Genomic DNA, 16,698 nt, shown 5'->3' with positions numbered 1-16,698 from the left:
TCGAATGTACATGTACACAGGAAGGTTCAACAACATGAGAGCTAGCTGAGATCTCCTTGAGGTGCAGTTGAAAGCCCCTCTTAAACTTCTTTAAGAGTTGGTTCATGCTCAGCACGCATATATCATGTTTTGAATGTACATGTACACAGGAAGGTTCCAGGTCATGAGAGCTAGCTGAAAGCTCCTTGAGGTGCATTTGAGAGCCCCTCTTAAACTTCTTAGGGTCTCTCTAAAGTCTTAAAGTGCATCCTTATCTTGATTATATACATAGCAAAAAGACATAGCCTTTCCTTTAAGAACATAGCATTTTTGGCTTAATTGTGCATAATATGAAAATTAGATGAATCAAATAAATTGGAACTTAGCAATGGTACTTAATTCTACTGGCTGGCTCTTTGTCTGTTCCTTCCCATGTTAAAAATTAAGATTTAGACGGTTAGTTTTTGTAGACTGAGGAAGGAAAATGGAAGAACCTGGGGAAAAACCCTAGAAACAAGGTCAAAAGTGAAGAAAAAACCTAACCCATGTTTGAAAGGCAAGCATCACTACTGTTGACCCATTTCCACAACCTGTAAAGTATTGTTAGATCACAACAAAATCTGCTTTTAGAGGGAAAAGTCAGGCAGTCTGGCTACATGGGCATTATATAATTCAGGTGTTATGATAGGGAGGAGGTATTAGGAATTGCTGAGGAGTGAATGAGGCAGAGTGTATCACAGTTGGTATATTTCTAGTACCAGTTTACATTGTCTCCTTCGATAGATGAAGATTTACCTTTGTTTCTTTGTCTTTGTTAATTAACCACTTGCATGCAAATTGCATGTTTCTTGTAACGACCATTATTCGGTTTTATTGCACTAATCAAAGTTATTCCAATTTCTTTAGCTTTCCATGTTGCTGGGAGTGAAGTGAATAACACAGCTGCTACTCAAGAACATACTCTGAGTAAGCTACTTAAAGCAATATCACTAAAATTTTTTTGGAAGCAGTCATGATTTGTGCCTGTTGAAGCTCTCATAACAGAAACAAATTAAGCATCCTAGATCCAATGCTAAGGAGGCTGCAGATTGACTGTCATGTGTTATGACACAGCTGTAAGAGTAGAAACTGAAATTCCTTTGTCATGACAATTACCTGGTACGCTCTTATTACATCCCATATTTCAAAACTACTTTACAGGCTCTGAACTTTACACTTTTCTGTAAGTGCATGTTTGGCCAATGCAGATATGTTCTTATGCTTTTTACTCTAAAGAGGTTCCTTTATGAGAACCTCATAAATATTATAAGGAAATAGCATTTGTCATCAAACATGAACTTGATTTCATGTCACTTATTTTTTTAAAATTTCTTTCAAAATTGAAAAGGTCATTTAAGAGTGGAAGGGGAGGATGCTATCAACAGCAATGCAGATAATTTAAAAAGTAAGCTTTTGTTTTGATATTCCTTCAATGTACAGTAGAGCTACATATACCATTCAGTGTTTGTCTAGCTCTTACCATTTTCATTCAAACTTTTACAGGTGATTCAAGAGTGGAAAGTACAGAGGCTGTCAACAGTGAAGAAGAAGTTAACTGTATGCTCATATGTATAGTTTTCATTTTTATTTTTAGGAAATGGTATTTGTCATAAAACTTCTCTTGATTTCATGTCACTTAATTTTTTTTATTTCATTCCAAATTGAACAGTTCCTTCAAGAGTGGAAAGAGAGGATGCTAACAGCAATGCTGTACCAAAAAGCTGTAAGCTTTCGTTTTGATATTCCTTCAATGTAGAGCTACATACACCATTCAGTGCTTATCTCTTACCAATTTCACTATAACGTTTGCAGGTGATTCAAGAGTGGAAAGTGCAGAGGCTATCAATAGTGAAGAAAAAGTTAACTGTATGTTTGTTTTTGTTGTAGTTGCGATTGTTTTCTCTTTGGGTTGACGTTTCTTTTGAAAATAGGTCCATAGTCTTGTAATGAATTTTTTGCCAAAAATAATTTATTGTGAGAAGGAATTACTATCTTAATTGGTAGTGCTGTCATGGTCTGGGAAGTAATTGATGAAAAAGATATTTTTATGCTGGTCAGGGAAAAATTATAAATAATATGAAAGGTCATGTAGTTATCTAGCATATTGTTGTTATAAGGTCAGGAAATTTGATTCTTAAGTTTCAGAAAGCTATAAGACACTTTTTTCCCAAAAAGTATTTTCTTAAGTTTTTTAATTTAATGGTTCATCAAATGATGCTTGTAGCAGCTCTGGAGGTCAAAAAGGAAGAAACAACTATAAATTGTTTCCAAAAGAAGAAAGAGCTCTTGTAACTTGGATCGTTTTTTCTTTCATCATTTTCTATCTATTGCAAGATTATTGGAAATTATTTAAGAGTAAACAGCAAGGTCTGGTAACTTTTTCATTTCTTATCTGAGTGAGTGGCAACCCTGTAAATGTAATACATGCATACTTTATGTGTAATTATGTTATAATTTATAATAGTTAATGTTTTATTACAGTGGTGGAGATGATAGTCCCTTCGTCAAGCCCTTTGAAAGTTAGTTTTGGTTTTTTATCTCAACTTTTCTTTTATAATATTGAAAGTAACCTGCTGACCCTTGGGTTTGCATTATAATAATTTTTCAACAACATTTGAGAAAGCTCGAACTATATGGCCACCATTCAGTTGAACTAAACTTTCTGATATCCTTCATTGTTACATTCATGTAGGGTGGAGGTCAATTCCTGATTGTATTAAAGGATGTACTTCCAGGAGATATCAGGGGTGGATATGCTAATTTTGGACAACATCGTGTAGAGTTGAAGAAAGTGAACAATGTAAACCTCACAGGGATCATTCCAGGCAAGTATCTGCAAAATTCAAGTTTTAGAGATGAGATGAAAGATTTAGCAGCCTCAGTCTGTACTAGCCTATATGAGCAGGATATTGAAAGTTATGTATAAAAGACACTGACTTTAACTTTAACATTTGGGATCCAAGTATTTTGTAATAATTGAATATAGAAATATTTCAAGTATGTTAGTAGAAGAATGAGGACAAATGTAAATTAGGTATTAAGGTTCAAACCAAGTCAATTTTATCAATGAAATGTGGAAGCCGTAAAGCAGATTTTCAGTTTCATTGCCTTGTGCTTTTGCTTGGTTTGCTTTGCTGCTTTTCTTGCTTTTTCCCTTCCCATATATTCCACACACTTTGACCAGTATTTTAGTTTCATAGTTACTGGTGCCTGGAGGTGAGCTATAGCTGAGTTTCCATGGTGACCTTGCTACTGAGGAGATTACTGCCTGCCTTTGCTAGAACCTCTGCAGCACATACTCCACTATACTATAATTGAAGAGGAGCTGAGTCCATATTTATGCCTGTCATATAAGGAAGATATTTTAATCAAATTCTGGGGGCTGTCCTGGTGTACCGGTACACGGAGGAATTCCTATTGTTTTCATATCCATACATGGAGTTGTGACGCAGTTCATTAATGTTTCGTTCCTTTGTGTACCAGTACACGAGGACACAACCAAATTCTGCCTGTGAGTGTTAGTTGCAATCTGATCCTCACAATTTGGTTACAATTAGATATCAAAGGAAATCTGAAAGGTTATTCTTTCATGGACATTCCCACTCAACTGATGCAAGCTATGTAAAATCTGTTAAAATATAGCCACCAAATATATTAATAAATAATGAAATCTAAAAGACTTTATCTAGTCTTATTCTTGACAACCTTGCAATTTCTCTTACTTTATTGATTTCTTTTAATTGTTTAATTTAGCTGCTCAAAAGCCGGGACCTGTGACAGTGCAGGTGTACTCACAATCAGAGAGGTTACTGGGAGAAATATATTTCCAATATATAGACTTGACTGACAGGGTTACCTATGAAGCTGTACAGCATGGTATAGAAGGGGTTACCAAATTGTTTTCTTTGATGGGAAAACACAGTGTCAACATGTGGAATCAGAGTGCATCTGTCAAGCAAAATACAGGTAAGTATCTCACATGTTTATTAAAGTTTACTTCCTTCTGACAAATTAGATCAGATTGTAAGTGTCAAGGAACTTTTGACATGCTCTAATCTATTGGGAGGCACTTTCAAAAGTTTTCAGGAGTTGGTTTTAGGTTGAGTTATGCCAATGATCATAGTAATATCATTTGAAATAGATGACTCTGAAGATGCTCTGCCCATGTTTTTAAATATTGAACTTTAAAGTTTGAGGTCTTAACCAATCAGCAGCATCAAAACAATTTATTCTAATAATTCGTATACCTTGGTGCCAACCAGTTTTCAATTTCTGTATTTGCTCGCAGAAGCATTATGTTCCTTGTGTGGCACTTATATGAAAATTTAATTTTTCCACAAGCTTCATACACAGTTGGATATCTTGAGGGAACTAGATGCAAATCCTTTTGAATGCAAAGATTCAGGTGTAGAAGAGCCTACCCTCTTGCGCTGGAGATTGTAGACCCAGATCTTGAAGGGGCCAGTGAAATTGAGGTTGAGTGATGTCAAAACTGATAACAAATTTGAAAAGTGCTGGAAAAGGCAAATGGTGATATTCAAAGGACACCTGTGCTAGTCTCTATAAAATTTTTTCTTACTGTTGATATAAAGAAACATTTTCTTGTTTCATCCAATTTTTGAATAAGCACTACCCTCAAATACATGTAAGTGCTACACACGAGGAACAAAAATACTTATAAACCTTAATTTAGAATAAGTAGATTAAGTAGATCTTCGCTTTTGTTCAAGGACCCTTTCTGTGATCTGTTTTTCTTCTGAAACTTGCACTTTTTTCCCGTTTCCGTGATGCAAAACTTTTAATGCTTTGCAAGTTAGAACACTTACAGATTTAGGTATCAAATCTTGCATGATTTCAGTGAAAATAAAAAGTGAGGTTTAAATGCTTTTTTCAAATTTAACACTAAAATTAAACTTTAAAATTAAGATTAAAGGTTGGAAACTACTTTCTCTGCATTGAGAATATTTTTAATTAAATTAACACATAATTATCAATCAGTTGGAAGAAGCAAAATTTTAACTAAGGCATTGATAGAGGTGACTGAAATTGCATATTAAAAAGGACCCCAGAACTCATGTGGGCCAAGCAGTCAATAGGTCTATATTTACTTGTTGCATTTAGTTGAAGTGGAAGTCTCACCTGTGATTATTCCTGAGTGGATTGGGCTAAGTAAACCTTGCATTAAGGCAGTCTGTAAAAGTGACTTGTATTTTTTCAAGTATTACCAGGGCAAGCAACAGATGCTCCAAACGATGGTAGTGAGGTCAGGCTTAAAGATGGGAATGAAGATCTGATGCAGGTCTTTGAAGATAGGATCAAATGGTAAATGCTTCAACCACCCATGTTTTGACTTGTGATAAATGTTGCCTGGATGGATTCTTGCTGATAATGATTACTCTAAAACGACCATTAATAAATGAATCACACCACAATGTTGCCTGGGTGTTAATAAAAAGATTAGTAAAAGTAGCAGTCAGATATTTATATCCGTTACATGCTTCTTCTAAAGGAGACACGCAAGTAGAATTTAAACCAATTAGTTTGGCAGCCACCCAAAAGGACAGTTTAACAAAGAAACAATGAGAGGGGGAGAATTAGAGATCAACTGTTTGCAGTGGATTAAGATAAACACAAATTCGCGTGTAATTCGTTATACACTGGAGAGACTTTGATTGAATGTTTCCTCATATTTTGATTGATTTTCAGTTTGTTAGAGGAAAACTGTGGCCATTGTCCCACCAATACAGACAAGTGGATACAACTTTCAAGAGTTGTTTGCGAGATATATGAAAAATTCCGTTAGTTGATGTGATGCTTAATTAGCAAACTATATCTTTTTCTTCACAGGAACCTTACTGCATATCATTGTATTCTTTCAGTTACACCCCATTCATGGTTCCTCAAACATTTGAAATAATATTGATTCTTTTTGAGGAAATCAAGATATGCTGTGTATATGTGCCAAGGTTTCTTATTTGAGTGTGTACCCTCTCTAATATTTAGATATGAAGATACAACTGATTTTTTTCCAGATATTTCTCAACATTGTTAAATAGCCTAAGGGCTGATTTTATTATTCAACACTGTAAGTTGAGTTGCCTGTGGAAAAATTAGTCACAAAATTACCTTGAATTGTCTTCTTTCATGAAAAATGCTTAAATTGCTACCATTTGGAATTGGATGTTTGGCTCACAATGTTTGACTTATTTTTATTTTATTTTTTGTTTTTGTTCTCCATCACAGATTGTTCTGAGAATTTTAAGGGCAATCAACAGACATGCCCTCAAGAAAGGGAAGAACCCTATTTTGCTGATGCTGAGAATTCTTCATGTATGTCATCTGAAGATGATAACGCTTCACTGTCTGATCCAGATAACTGTTGTGAAACTCCCAATGGTTGCAGTCACCAAGCTCTCTGTTCTGAAGAAATTACCTCATATACTTTAATGGCATCACAGGATGATACCCCAGTGCTTTGTCTTGATGTTTCTGTTTTAAATGTGGAGAACGAAGAAAGTAAAGACAAGGATGATGAACTTTTTGAGACACTTATCACAGAGAATGATAGTCCAAAACATTCAGACTCAAGTATTTCAGTAACTTCAAACCAGCAATCACCAACACATCCCGGGTCGATTACTCAAGAAGCACCTCAATCTCCCTTACGCAACACTTGGTGGAATGATATAGAAGACAGTAAATTAAGCGTGGCCCCTGCACAGGGCAGCGATGAAAAAATACACTCAGGTCTGGAGTGGGAAGAATCAGGTAAATATTCTTATGCAATTGAGAGTCCAATGATTTTTATCTCCCCTTGCTGAAAGAATCATTTGTATGCAGATAAAAATATTTAGTGTTTACAAATTCCTGTTATAGGCCTTAAGCTGAATTTTTTATATTTATTTAAAGGGTAACTGACGCCAAATTTTCCCCCTTTCATTGTCCCAACACATTCCTCTTAGGTTTAAGAATCCTAAATGAGCAATAAACGATATATTGTGCGAAACCAGATTTTCTACAAATTTCTTTTGCCGCTTAATCGACGGCCATTTTGAAAACGTTCCGATTCAGGTCAAATGATGTGATACGTTACACGGCAGTGATAAGCGTTATGTCAAGACCTGAAAGTAACAGCTTCGCCCTCGCTGTCCAGCTGCTGCCGAAATTTAGGAGCGGAAAAAAAGTGTTTGTTCCCTTCTGATAAAGGCCACCATTTAGAGACTATGAAATACGAAGAGAGAAATAAAATAATGATGGTCGAGTAATCGAAACGCGGCGGATCGCATGTCACTATTCAGAGCCACAGGTAATTTGCGTGCCATTCCAAACAGCTGTAAAAAAAAATGTATTACCATTTTTTTTCTTCTTAACCATTATCGAGTTCTATACTTAAAGAAATATTTTTCAGTCCATGCCGAAAAGTAATTGACTTTAAATTTTGTCCTGTGTATATCACTGTGACCTCAGGCCCATCGATTCTGGAGTGAGCGTGACTAAGCGCAAAGTGTTGTCATGTATCATGTGAGGTCGTCATCTGATTTCGTGAATGAAACTCTTCTTCCACGTTCCGGAAATGTACAAGATTTATCCTTTTTTATTCTTTTTAACGGAGACTAGTGAGCAGCACAAAGGAAGACCTCTTGCTGTTGCAACTTTTCGTTTGCTTCTTTCGACGCGCCTCGTCTCTAGCCGTCAGCTACCCTTTAAAGAATTGGTTACACAGAAATGGCAGAGTGTTATGGAACTACAGGTTATGGCTAGGAATTATGTTTTCATATTCAATTTTACATTTATGTCTAATTGATACCATTCTTGGGTTATATTGGTAGAGATTTGGTTTCAAATTCTGTTTTAATTTAACGGAAACTTGTTCGGAGAAATATCAATAGTGCGAGCTGAGGCATTAAAGAAATGCAGCAATTGAGACAAGTGGCGTATGCTTGATCGGCTTACTTGCAATCGTAGTCAGTGCTGCTTCCATGTCTCCCAAATACAATCCCATCCATTCATAAGCCATCCCTTAACTTCCCAGAAGTTGGATCTAAGACTAGGATTATTCTAAAGCAGGAAAATCTTAAGAACCTGTTCCGTTATTAAAACAAACTCAGCATCAGCATAATGTCATTAAAAAGGAAACTTACGTGAGCCATAATATTTTGCCAGCAATTATTGAAGGGGAAAGTCTCGCCAGTTGGTTTGATCTTTGTGAGAATGAAGATGCTGGAAAGGATGAGCATTCAAGATGGGAAATTTCATCTATTGAACCAAATAAGACTGATGGAGGTGTGGAAAAAGATGTCTTTGATTCAGAGGAAGGTTTAAGCCAAGAACAGGAGCTCTTTTATGAACAAGGGAACTCGCATATTCACCTATCATTACCAGATGATACCTCTGTTCAGAGTCGTCGTCCTGAAGTGGAGAATAAAGAGAGCCAGGTGTGTTTGTTATGTATAGTTTTTTCCCAGCATTTGGAGGTTAGTTCCTTGAGGGCAGAATCTTTATTGTTCATTGCAGAACTTTACACAATGTTTCAAAAGGTGAGGTGAATGCATGTATAAAGCAGCTAACGACTGTACACACGTGATTTTTTAATCAGTTATGAAGGATTTCAAACTGTGAACTTTAATATTCGCTAGAGCTCAGTCTTCTTTCATTATTGTACTATTAGCTTCTAAGTGGAAACATGTTTCCTTTCTTTCGAGATTTTTTACCTTTGGTTAATATAACTTGTATGGTCATAAATCCTTGGTACTAATTTATTTGAAACATTTTAGTTGATGTTTTTCATGCAAGATGGCAATCTTGAAAACAGTGCCTGAACACGAATGGCAACAAAGTTCATCAAAATGGCAGCCACATTCACATTGCAAGTTTTAATCTTAATTGTTGAATAAAAGAAAAGTCGAGCCCAAAACGTAACATCTTTCTCAATCTATTTACACACACACTACGTTGCTGATCTAAGCAGTTTTTAATGACACACATATGACCTTAGTAGATACAGGATAAGTTCACCAATGCGTTCTCTGTATTAGAGTGGTAGAGAGTCAGTTGACCATAATACCGCAAGGCCTGAGGTTTATTTTCTCATGGGGAAAACACAATTTTAGTTTTTGTCTGACTGCAAGCAGTCCCAACTTTTTGCCGAAGTCCGTCTCACGAGTTAAAAAAATCTGAACTGTGAATGAACACTTAGGCAGTGTTCACATTTGGTGCCCGGGCACTAGTACCCGGGCACCGGCACAAAATGGTGCTGTGTTCAGACACACGGTACCCAGTCTGAAGATATGTTCACATTCAATAAACAGAGCACACGCTCACTATTGAAATCTCGAGTGGGACAAGGAATTGTGGGTACGAAAACAAGTGGTTTGTGGGTAAAATGCCAGGGCACCAACGAAAAATGTGTTCACACAAGGACTCAGTGCCCAGTTTAGTGCCCGAGTACAAGGTCGAGACCTTGTACTCGGGCACCGGCACCGTGCCCGAATTCTGGCGTGGGTAGCAGGAAAAAAGGTGTGTTCACATTGGTGCCCGGCGTAGAATAGAACCCGGGCACGGTGCCCGGGCACCAAGTGTGAACACTGCCTTAGATTTAGCATTGCAAAAACTACTTTAAGTTCAGTTTTTATTTTTCAGATCTAATTCCTATCACGTTTAAAATTTGGGAATAAAAGTATCGTTATCTCTAAAGCTAATTTTGTCGCTTAAAAGTAATATATTTGTTTTTATCCGAATCGGGTATTACCTAGATTATTTAGTTTAGTGTAAATATTTTAAGCGCCAAATAGTGTACTTCAATTGGACAGGAAATAAAAAACTCGCGGCCTAACTGGACGGGATGGATAAAAAGAAAGGCAAACCTGGTCAGAAAATATTTGGAGACCATAGCTTTATTCAGAGAAGGGCTAAATTTGTTGAGAAGTGCACAACTTGTGAATTCCTTGATATTTAGATGCGTTCAACAAATTTACCACGATTAAATCGTTGTTTACTGGACTTTACTGCCAGATAAGTACGTGGTAATGTGTTAAAAAATTTGTGAAAAGAGAAGGATTTTGTAACAAATTCTTCTATTCAACAATACTTTCAGGAAAAGAACACTTACATTTCGAATGATATTTACCGTTGAAAATTGCTCCCAGTTCAGGTTTCAATTTCCAGCCATTATTGTTATCACGTTTAATAATCAAACTATCTTTGATTCCAAAACTAATTTTGTCGCTTGAAAAGTTAGATGCGTATTACTTCTGAAACGAGTATTATTTAAGTTATATAGTTTTCCTTTAAATTTAAAACCTCTAACAACGTCTCTTGATCGGACCGAAACTGAAAACTGTCTTAAAAGGTTTGAAACTCGTGGTTAAGCAGGAAGGGACAGAAGCCATGTCTGTGGTGAGGGGGGCTCATTGTGTTGTTCCATTCTTAGTGCCCCTTCTAACCAATAAATTGAATTATTATCATATGCTTATCTGTTGTGCAAGGTAATACTACTTCGGACCTTATCCTTAAAACACATTTGAAGAGTATAGTCGTCCGAAAAGCAGACTCAACCATTTACCACAGAACGAATACGAATTTAAGAGATCCTCGCAGCTAAGAACACTACTGAACTATTTTCAACTAGTAGTTGAAAATAGGACCTGAAAAAAATTCAGGTCCGTACGGGATTTGAACCCATGACCCCTGCGATACCGGTGCAGCGTAGAGTTGATAGAGCGCTGCACCGGTATTTACGACAGTACTTTCTCATTGGTTTTCTTTTCTATATTGTGAAGCTCACTCCACTCTTTGAGGCTGCAAGAAATGGTCACACTGATATTGTAAGGTTGCTCATAGAGAACGGAGTTGATGTCAACGAAGGAGGAGGGGTACGTTAGAAGGATAAATTGTATATGTTATAAAGAGTAAAGTCAGAGTCTGAGAGTTAGAGTTTAAATTTCATTGAAATTTGTACCACAATGTAGTCGTCCTAAAAGCAGATTCAACCATATATCCTTAGGCTGGTCATTAAAGAAGAGAAAATGCGGTTTATATATTACTATACTTTCTCGTTGTTTTCCTTTTCTATATTTTGAAGGACGCTCCAATCGTCGAGGCTGCAAGAAATGGTCAGACTGATATTGTAAGGTTGCTCATAGAGAACGGAGCTGATGTCAACAAAGAAGGACCGGTACGTTAGATGGATAAATTGTATATGTTATAAAGAGTAAAGTCAGAGTCTGAGAGTAAGAGTTTAAATTTCATTAAAATTTGTATCAAAATGAAGTCGTCTTAAAAGCAGATTGAACTATATCTCCTTAGGGCGGTGATTAGAGAAGAAAAAATGCGGTTTATATATTACTATACTTTTTCATTGTTTTTCTTTTCTATAAGTTGAAGGACACTCCACTGTGTGAGGCTGCAAGAAATGGTCACACCGATATTGTACGGTTGCTCATAGAGAACGGAGCTGATGTCAACAAACGAAGACCGGTACGTTAGATGGATAAATTGTATATGTTATAAAGAGTAAAGTCAGAGTCTGAGAGTAAGAGTTTAAATTTCATTGAGATTTCTACCACAATGTAGTCGTCCTAAAAGCAGATTCAACCATATATCCTTAGGGTGGTCATTAAAGAAGAGAAAATGCGGTTTATATATTACTATACTTTCTCGTTGTTTCCCTTTTCTATATTTTGAAGGACGCTCCAATCTTTGAGGCTGCAAGAAATGGTCACACTTATATTGTAAGGTTGCTCATAGAGAACGGAGCTGATGTCAACAAACGAAGACCGGTACGTTAGATGGATAAATTGTATATGTTATAAAGAGTAAAGTCAGAGTCTGAGAGTAAGAGTTAAAATTTCATTAAAATTTGTATCAAAATGTAGTCGTCTTAAAAGCAGATTGAACTATATCTCCTTAGGGCGGTGATTAGAGAATAGAGAAAATGCGGTTTATATATTACTATACTTTCTCGTTGTTTTCCTTTTCTATATTTTGAAGGACGCTCCAATCTTTGAGGCTGCAAGAAATGGTCAGACTGATATTGTAAGGTTGCTCATAGAGAACGGAGCTGATGTCAACAAACGAAGACCGGTACATTAGATGGATAAATTGTATATGTTATAAAGAGTAAAGTCAGAGTCTGAGAATAAGAGTTTAAATTTCATTAAAATTTGTATCAAAATGTAGTCGTCTTCAAAGCAGATTGAACTATATCTCCTTAAGGCGGTGATTAGAGAAGAAAAAATGCGGTTTATATATTACTATACTTTTTCATTGTTTTTCTTTTCTATAATTTGAAGGACACTCCACTGGGTGAGGCTGCAAGAAATGGTCACACTTATATTGTAAGGTTGCTCATAGAGAACGGAGCTGATGTCAACAAAGGAGAATGGGTACGTTAGAAGGATAAATTGTATATGTTATAAAGAGTAAAGTCAGAGTCTGAGAGTAAGAGTTTAAATTTCATTAAAATTTGTATCAAAATGTAGTCGTCTTAAAAGCAGATTGAACTATATCTCCTTAAGGCGGTGATTAGAGAAGAAAAAATGCGGTTTATATATTACTATACTTTTTCATTGTTTTTCTTTTCTATAATTTAAAGTACACTCCACTGAGTGAGGCTGCAAGAAATGGTCACACTTATATTGTAAGGTTGCTCATAGAGAACGGAGCTGATGTCAACAAACGAAGACCGGTACGTTAGATGGATAAATTGTATATGTTATAAAGAGTAAAGTCAGAGTCTGAGAGTAAGAGTTAAAATTTCATTAAAATTTGTATCAAAATGTAGTCGTCTTAAAAGCAGATTGAACTATATCTCCTTAGGGCGGTGATTAGAGAATAGAGAAAAATGCGGTTTATATATTACTATACTTTCTCGTTGTTTTCTTTTTCTATATTTTGAAGGACGCTCCAATCTTTGAGGCTGCAAGAAATGGTCAGACTGATATTGTAAGGTTGCTCATAGAGAACAGAGCTGATGTCAACAAAGGAGAATGGGTACGTTAAAGGGAAAAATTGTATATGTTATGAAGAGTTAAGTCAGAGTCTGAGAGTAAGGGTTTAAATCTCGTCTTTAAAGCTGGTTCAACCATGTATCCTTAGGGTGGTCACGAAAGAAGAGAAAATGCTGTGTATATATTACTTTTCTCTACATTTGTCATTGTGTTTTTTCTATCCAGTTTTTTTTAAAGGTTAACGATTTCGTAAAACGTATTTAGCATTGCAAACCTCTAAGTTCAGTTTTCATTCTTCAGCTGTAATTTGTTTTACGTTTAAAATTTGGGAATCAAACTATCCTTAACTCTGAAGCTAATTTGTCGCTTGAAAAGTAACTCCTCCGGTTTTTTTCAAATCGAGTATCACTTAAATTATTTGATTTTTTATTTAAATATTTTAAAATAATAAAGTTGCGGTTTAAGTGGACGGGAAGTTTGCACTTACAGAAGCCGTGGATAAAAAGAAAGGCAAACCTGGTCAGAAAATATTTGGAGGTTATAGTTTTATTCAAAGAGAGGGTAAATTTGTTAGAAAGAGCAAAACTTGTGAATTCCTTGATTTTTTAGATGCTTGTAACAAATTTACCACGATTAAATCGTTGTTTACTGGACTTTACTGCCAGATAATTGCGTGGTAATGTGTTAAAAATTTGTGAAAGGAGAAGTATTTTTAAACAAACTCTTCTATTCAACAGTGCTTTTAGGGAACAAAGACTTGTATTTAAAATTATCAAGTTTTCATTTTCCAGACATAGTTTACATCAGGTTTTCCGAATCGAGAATAATATGGTTTAATTTTTTTAGCTTCCATTAAAACTTACAAACCCCAAAAGTGTATATCCATCGAACCGGAAGTGAAAAACCATCTTTAAGGTTTATGACTCGCGCCTCGGCTAAGCTGGACAGAAGTCGTGTCAATAGTGAGGATGAGGGTCATTAAGTTTCCTCATTCTTTGTGCCCCTACCAACCATTGGTATGAATTCACATGATTTGTTGAACTTTTTTACAAGGTAATACTATTTGACCTTACAGTAACACAGTGTTCCAGAGCTAATTTTGTCCCTTGAAAGTTAAATGCCCACCATTCTATAAACGATTGTTATTTAGTAGGTGTAGTTACTATTTAAATTTGTAAGCTCCAAAAACGTATGTCGATCGGACCAGAACTGAAAACCAGCTTAAAAGGTTTGAAACTCGTGGTTAAGCAGGAAGGAATCTTTGCATAGACAATTGCCATGTCTGTGGTGAGGGAGGTCATTATGTTGCTTTATTCTTAGTGCCCCTTCTAACCATTAAAATGAATTGATATGATATGCTGAACTGTTGTTCTACTTCGGATCTTATGCTTGAAAAACATTTGAGGACTGTAGTCGTCCCAAAAGCAGATTGAACCATATAGCTAGTGGTTGATCGTTACGGAAGAAAAATGTGCTTTATATATTGCTGTAGTTTCTCATTGTTTTTCTTTTCTATTTTTAGGGCGATACTCCACTTGTTGAGGCTGCAAGTAATGCTCACACTGATATTGTAAGGTTGCTCATAGAGAACGGAGCTGATGTCAACAAAGAAGAATGGGTACGTTAGAAGGATAAATTGTACATGTTATAAAGAGTTAAGTCAGAGTTTGAAAATCAAATATTTTATGGCTGTTGATGAAAACGTTGCAAGGAGTTGCGAGCTCTTTCCCTTTTTTCTTTCGTTGTTTCTTTGGAAGGGTTATAGTGCCACCCTAGTCATAAGATGATATGCTTGCAGGCTACAAGGAAACTTGGATAGAAAGCCAGGAAACCTGGCCAGAAAATATTTTGAGAGCAAAGCTTTATTGAAGAAGGGGATTAATTTCTTTGGAAGTGCAAAACGTACGAACGTCTTGCGTTTATGAGACGCTCGAACGAGATTCACCATGTCTGAATCGTTGTTTACTAGACTTTACGACCAGAAAATTGCGGGGCAATGTATCGAGATTTTTTTGCATGGACGACAGCCATGGATAAAAAGAAAGGAAAACCTAGTCAGAAAACGTTTGAAGACCATAGTTTTATTAAAAGAAGTGCTAAATTTGTTAAGAAGTGCAAAACCTGTGAATTCCTTGAAATTTCTAGAGAGATTCACCATGAGTAAATCGTTTTTTACTTGATTTTACGGCCAGATAATCGCTTGGTAATGTGTTGAAAATTTATAGAAAAAGAAAGATTTTGAAACAAAGTCTTAATTCAACAAAATTTTTAAGAAACAAAGACTTATATTTAAAATGATATTTACCGTTGAAAAGCTTCTCCAAGTTTACTTCTCTCTTTCATTTTACCACTATTAGTCTTATCACGTTTAATAATCAAACTATTATTGATTCTAAAACTTATTTTGTCGCTTGAAACGTTAGATAACCATTATTTCCGAAACTAGTATTATTTAGTTTATATAGTTTTCATTTAAATTTGAAAGGTCCTGAAACGTGGAACTGAAAACCATCTTAGAAGGTTAAAAACTCGTGCTTAATCAGGAAGGGACTTATGCATAGACAGTTGCTATGTCTGTGGTGCTTGAGCCCAATGCGTTACTTCATTCTTATTGCCCCTTCTAACCATAAAAATGAATTCATATGATATGCTGAACTTTTGTACGAGGTAATACTACTTCGGACCTTACACTTGAAAAACATTTGAAGAATGTCGTCGTTCCAAAAGCAGATTGAACCATATATCCTTAGGTTGGTCATTGAAGAGGATAAAATGAGCTTTATTTCTTGCTGTACATTTCTCATTGTGTTTCTCATACATTTCTTCATTGTCATTGAAGCTGTACGAAATGGTCACACTGATATTGTTAGGTTTCTTAAAATAAACGGAGATGATGTCAACAAAGAAGGAAGGGTACGTTAGAAGGGTAAATGGTATATGTTGTGTAGAGGGTGGTGTGTGGTTATGTGATGTTATGTTGTAAAAGTAGAAAAATTTTGAAACAAATTCTTCTATTCAACATAATTTTTAGGAAACGAAAACTTATATTTAAAATTATATTTACCATTGAAAAGCTGCTCCAAGTTCAGAAAATTGCGTAGCGATGTGTTAAAAATTTCTTAACGGTGAATGTCAATCGGACCGGAACTGAAAAACCATCTTGTATGGTTTGAAAGTCGCGGCCAAACTGGACGGAACTGTATAGGAAAATGTAACTACGTACATCCTGTTATTGACACACGGCCGTTCTATTTGACAAATAGATTCCTTCTGTTTGCTCAGTAACACAGCAGCTGTCCTTCGTGTACATTTTAAGCCATACTTGACTGAAAAAAGAAGACGAAGAAGATCAAAATGGAAAAAAAACTTTGAACTAGAAAACATTCTGCAAATATGTGTTGTAAGGGTAACAAATAAGTGGTAATAGCGGGGTTAAAAAATTTTGAGCTCGGTAGTGAAAGAGGGAAATAATTTTTTCCGTCGTGAACGTGGAACTTAGAAAAATAAAGGAAAAATTCAGAAGTTAGATTTCTCATGGAAACTTAAATATAAAGAGTTAGGTCAAAGTTTTAAAGTGAAATATTTTAGAGCTTTTGAACAAAACGTTGAAAGAAGTTGCAAGCTCTTTCCGTTTCTTTCTTGTTGTTTCTTTAGAAGGGTTATAATACCACCCCAGTCATAAGATGATATGCTTGCGAGCTACTAGGAAACTTGGATAGAAAGCAAGGAAACC

General features: G+C 35.7%; 1 protein-coding gene across 1 annotated transcript in view; it reads left to right on the top strand.

Moving 5' to 3' along the window:
- The window catches only part of LOC131791923 (uncharacterized), a 37,490-nt gene that overhangs the window by 10,101 nt on the left and 10,691 nt on the right, over positions 1–16,698 (top strand). Inside the window, exons 8-28 of the mRNA XM_066171726.1 lie at positions 886–945; positions 1,367–1,423; positions 1,522–1,575; positions 1,688–1,741; positions 1,831–1,884; positions 2,500–2,537; positions 2,711–2,843; positions 3,772–3,984; positions 5,238–5,340; positions 5,725–5,816; positions 6,262–6,786; positions 8,182–8,453; positions 10,797–10,889; positions 11,099–11,191; positions 11,395–11,493; positions 11,703–11,795; positions 12,007–12,099; positions 12,309–12,401; positions 12,611–12,703; positions 12,916–13,008; positions 14,488–14,583. Of these exons, the coding sequence (XP_066027823.1) occupies positions 886–945; positions 1,367–1,423; positions 1,522–1,575; positions 1,688–1,741; positions 1,831–1,884; positions 2,500–2,537; positions 2,711–2,843; positions 3,772–3,984; positions 5,238–5,340; positions 5,725–5,816; positions 6,262–6,786; positions 8,182–8,453; positions 10,797–10,889; positions 11,099–11,191; positions 11,395–11,493; positions 11,703–11,795; positions 12,007–12,099; positions 12,309–12,401; positions 12,611–12,703; positions 12,916–13,008; positions 14,488–14,583 (2,501 nt within the window). The remainder of the gene's footprint in view (positions 1–885; positions 946–1,366; positions 1,424–1,521; positions 1,576–1,687; positions 1,742–1,830; positions 1,885–2,499; positions 2,538–2,710; positions 2,844–3,771; positions 3,985–5,237; positions 5,341–5,724; positions 5,817–6,261; positions 6,787–8,181; positions 8,454–10,796; positions 10,890–11,098; positions 11,192–11,394; positions 11,494–11,702; positions 11,796–12,006; positions 12,100–12,308; positions 12,402–12,610; positions 12,704–12,915; positions 13,009–14,487; positions 14,584–16,698) is intronic.

The sequence above is a fragment of the Pocillopora verrucosa genome, chromosome 9 (genome assembly GCF_036669915.1).
Source record: "Pocillopora verrucosa isolate sample1 chromosome 9, ASM3666991v2, whole genome shotgun sequence".
Lineage (NCBI taxonomy): Eukaryota > Metazoa > Cnidaria > Anthozoa > Scleractinia > Pocilloporidae > Pocillopora > Pocillopora verrucosa.
This window is presented reverse-complemented; position numbering and strand designations above follow the sequence as displayed.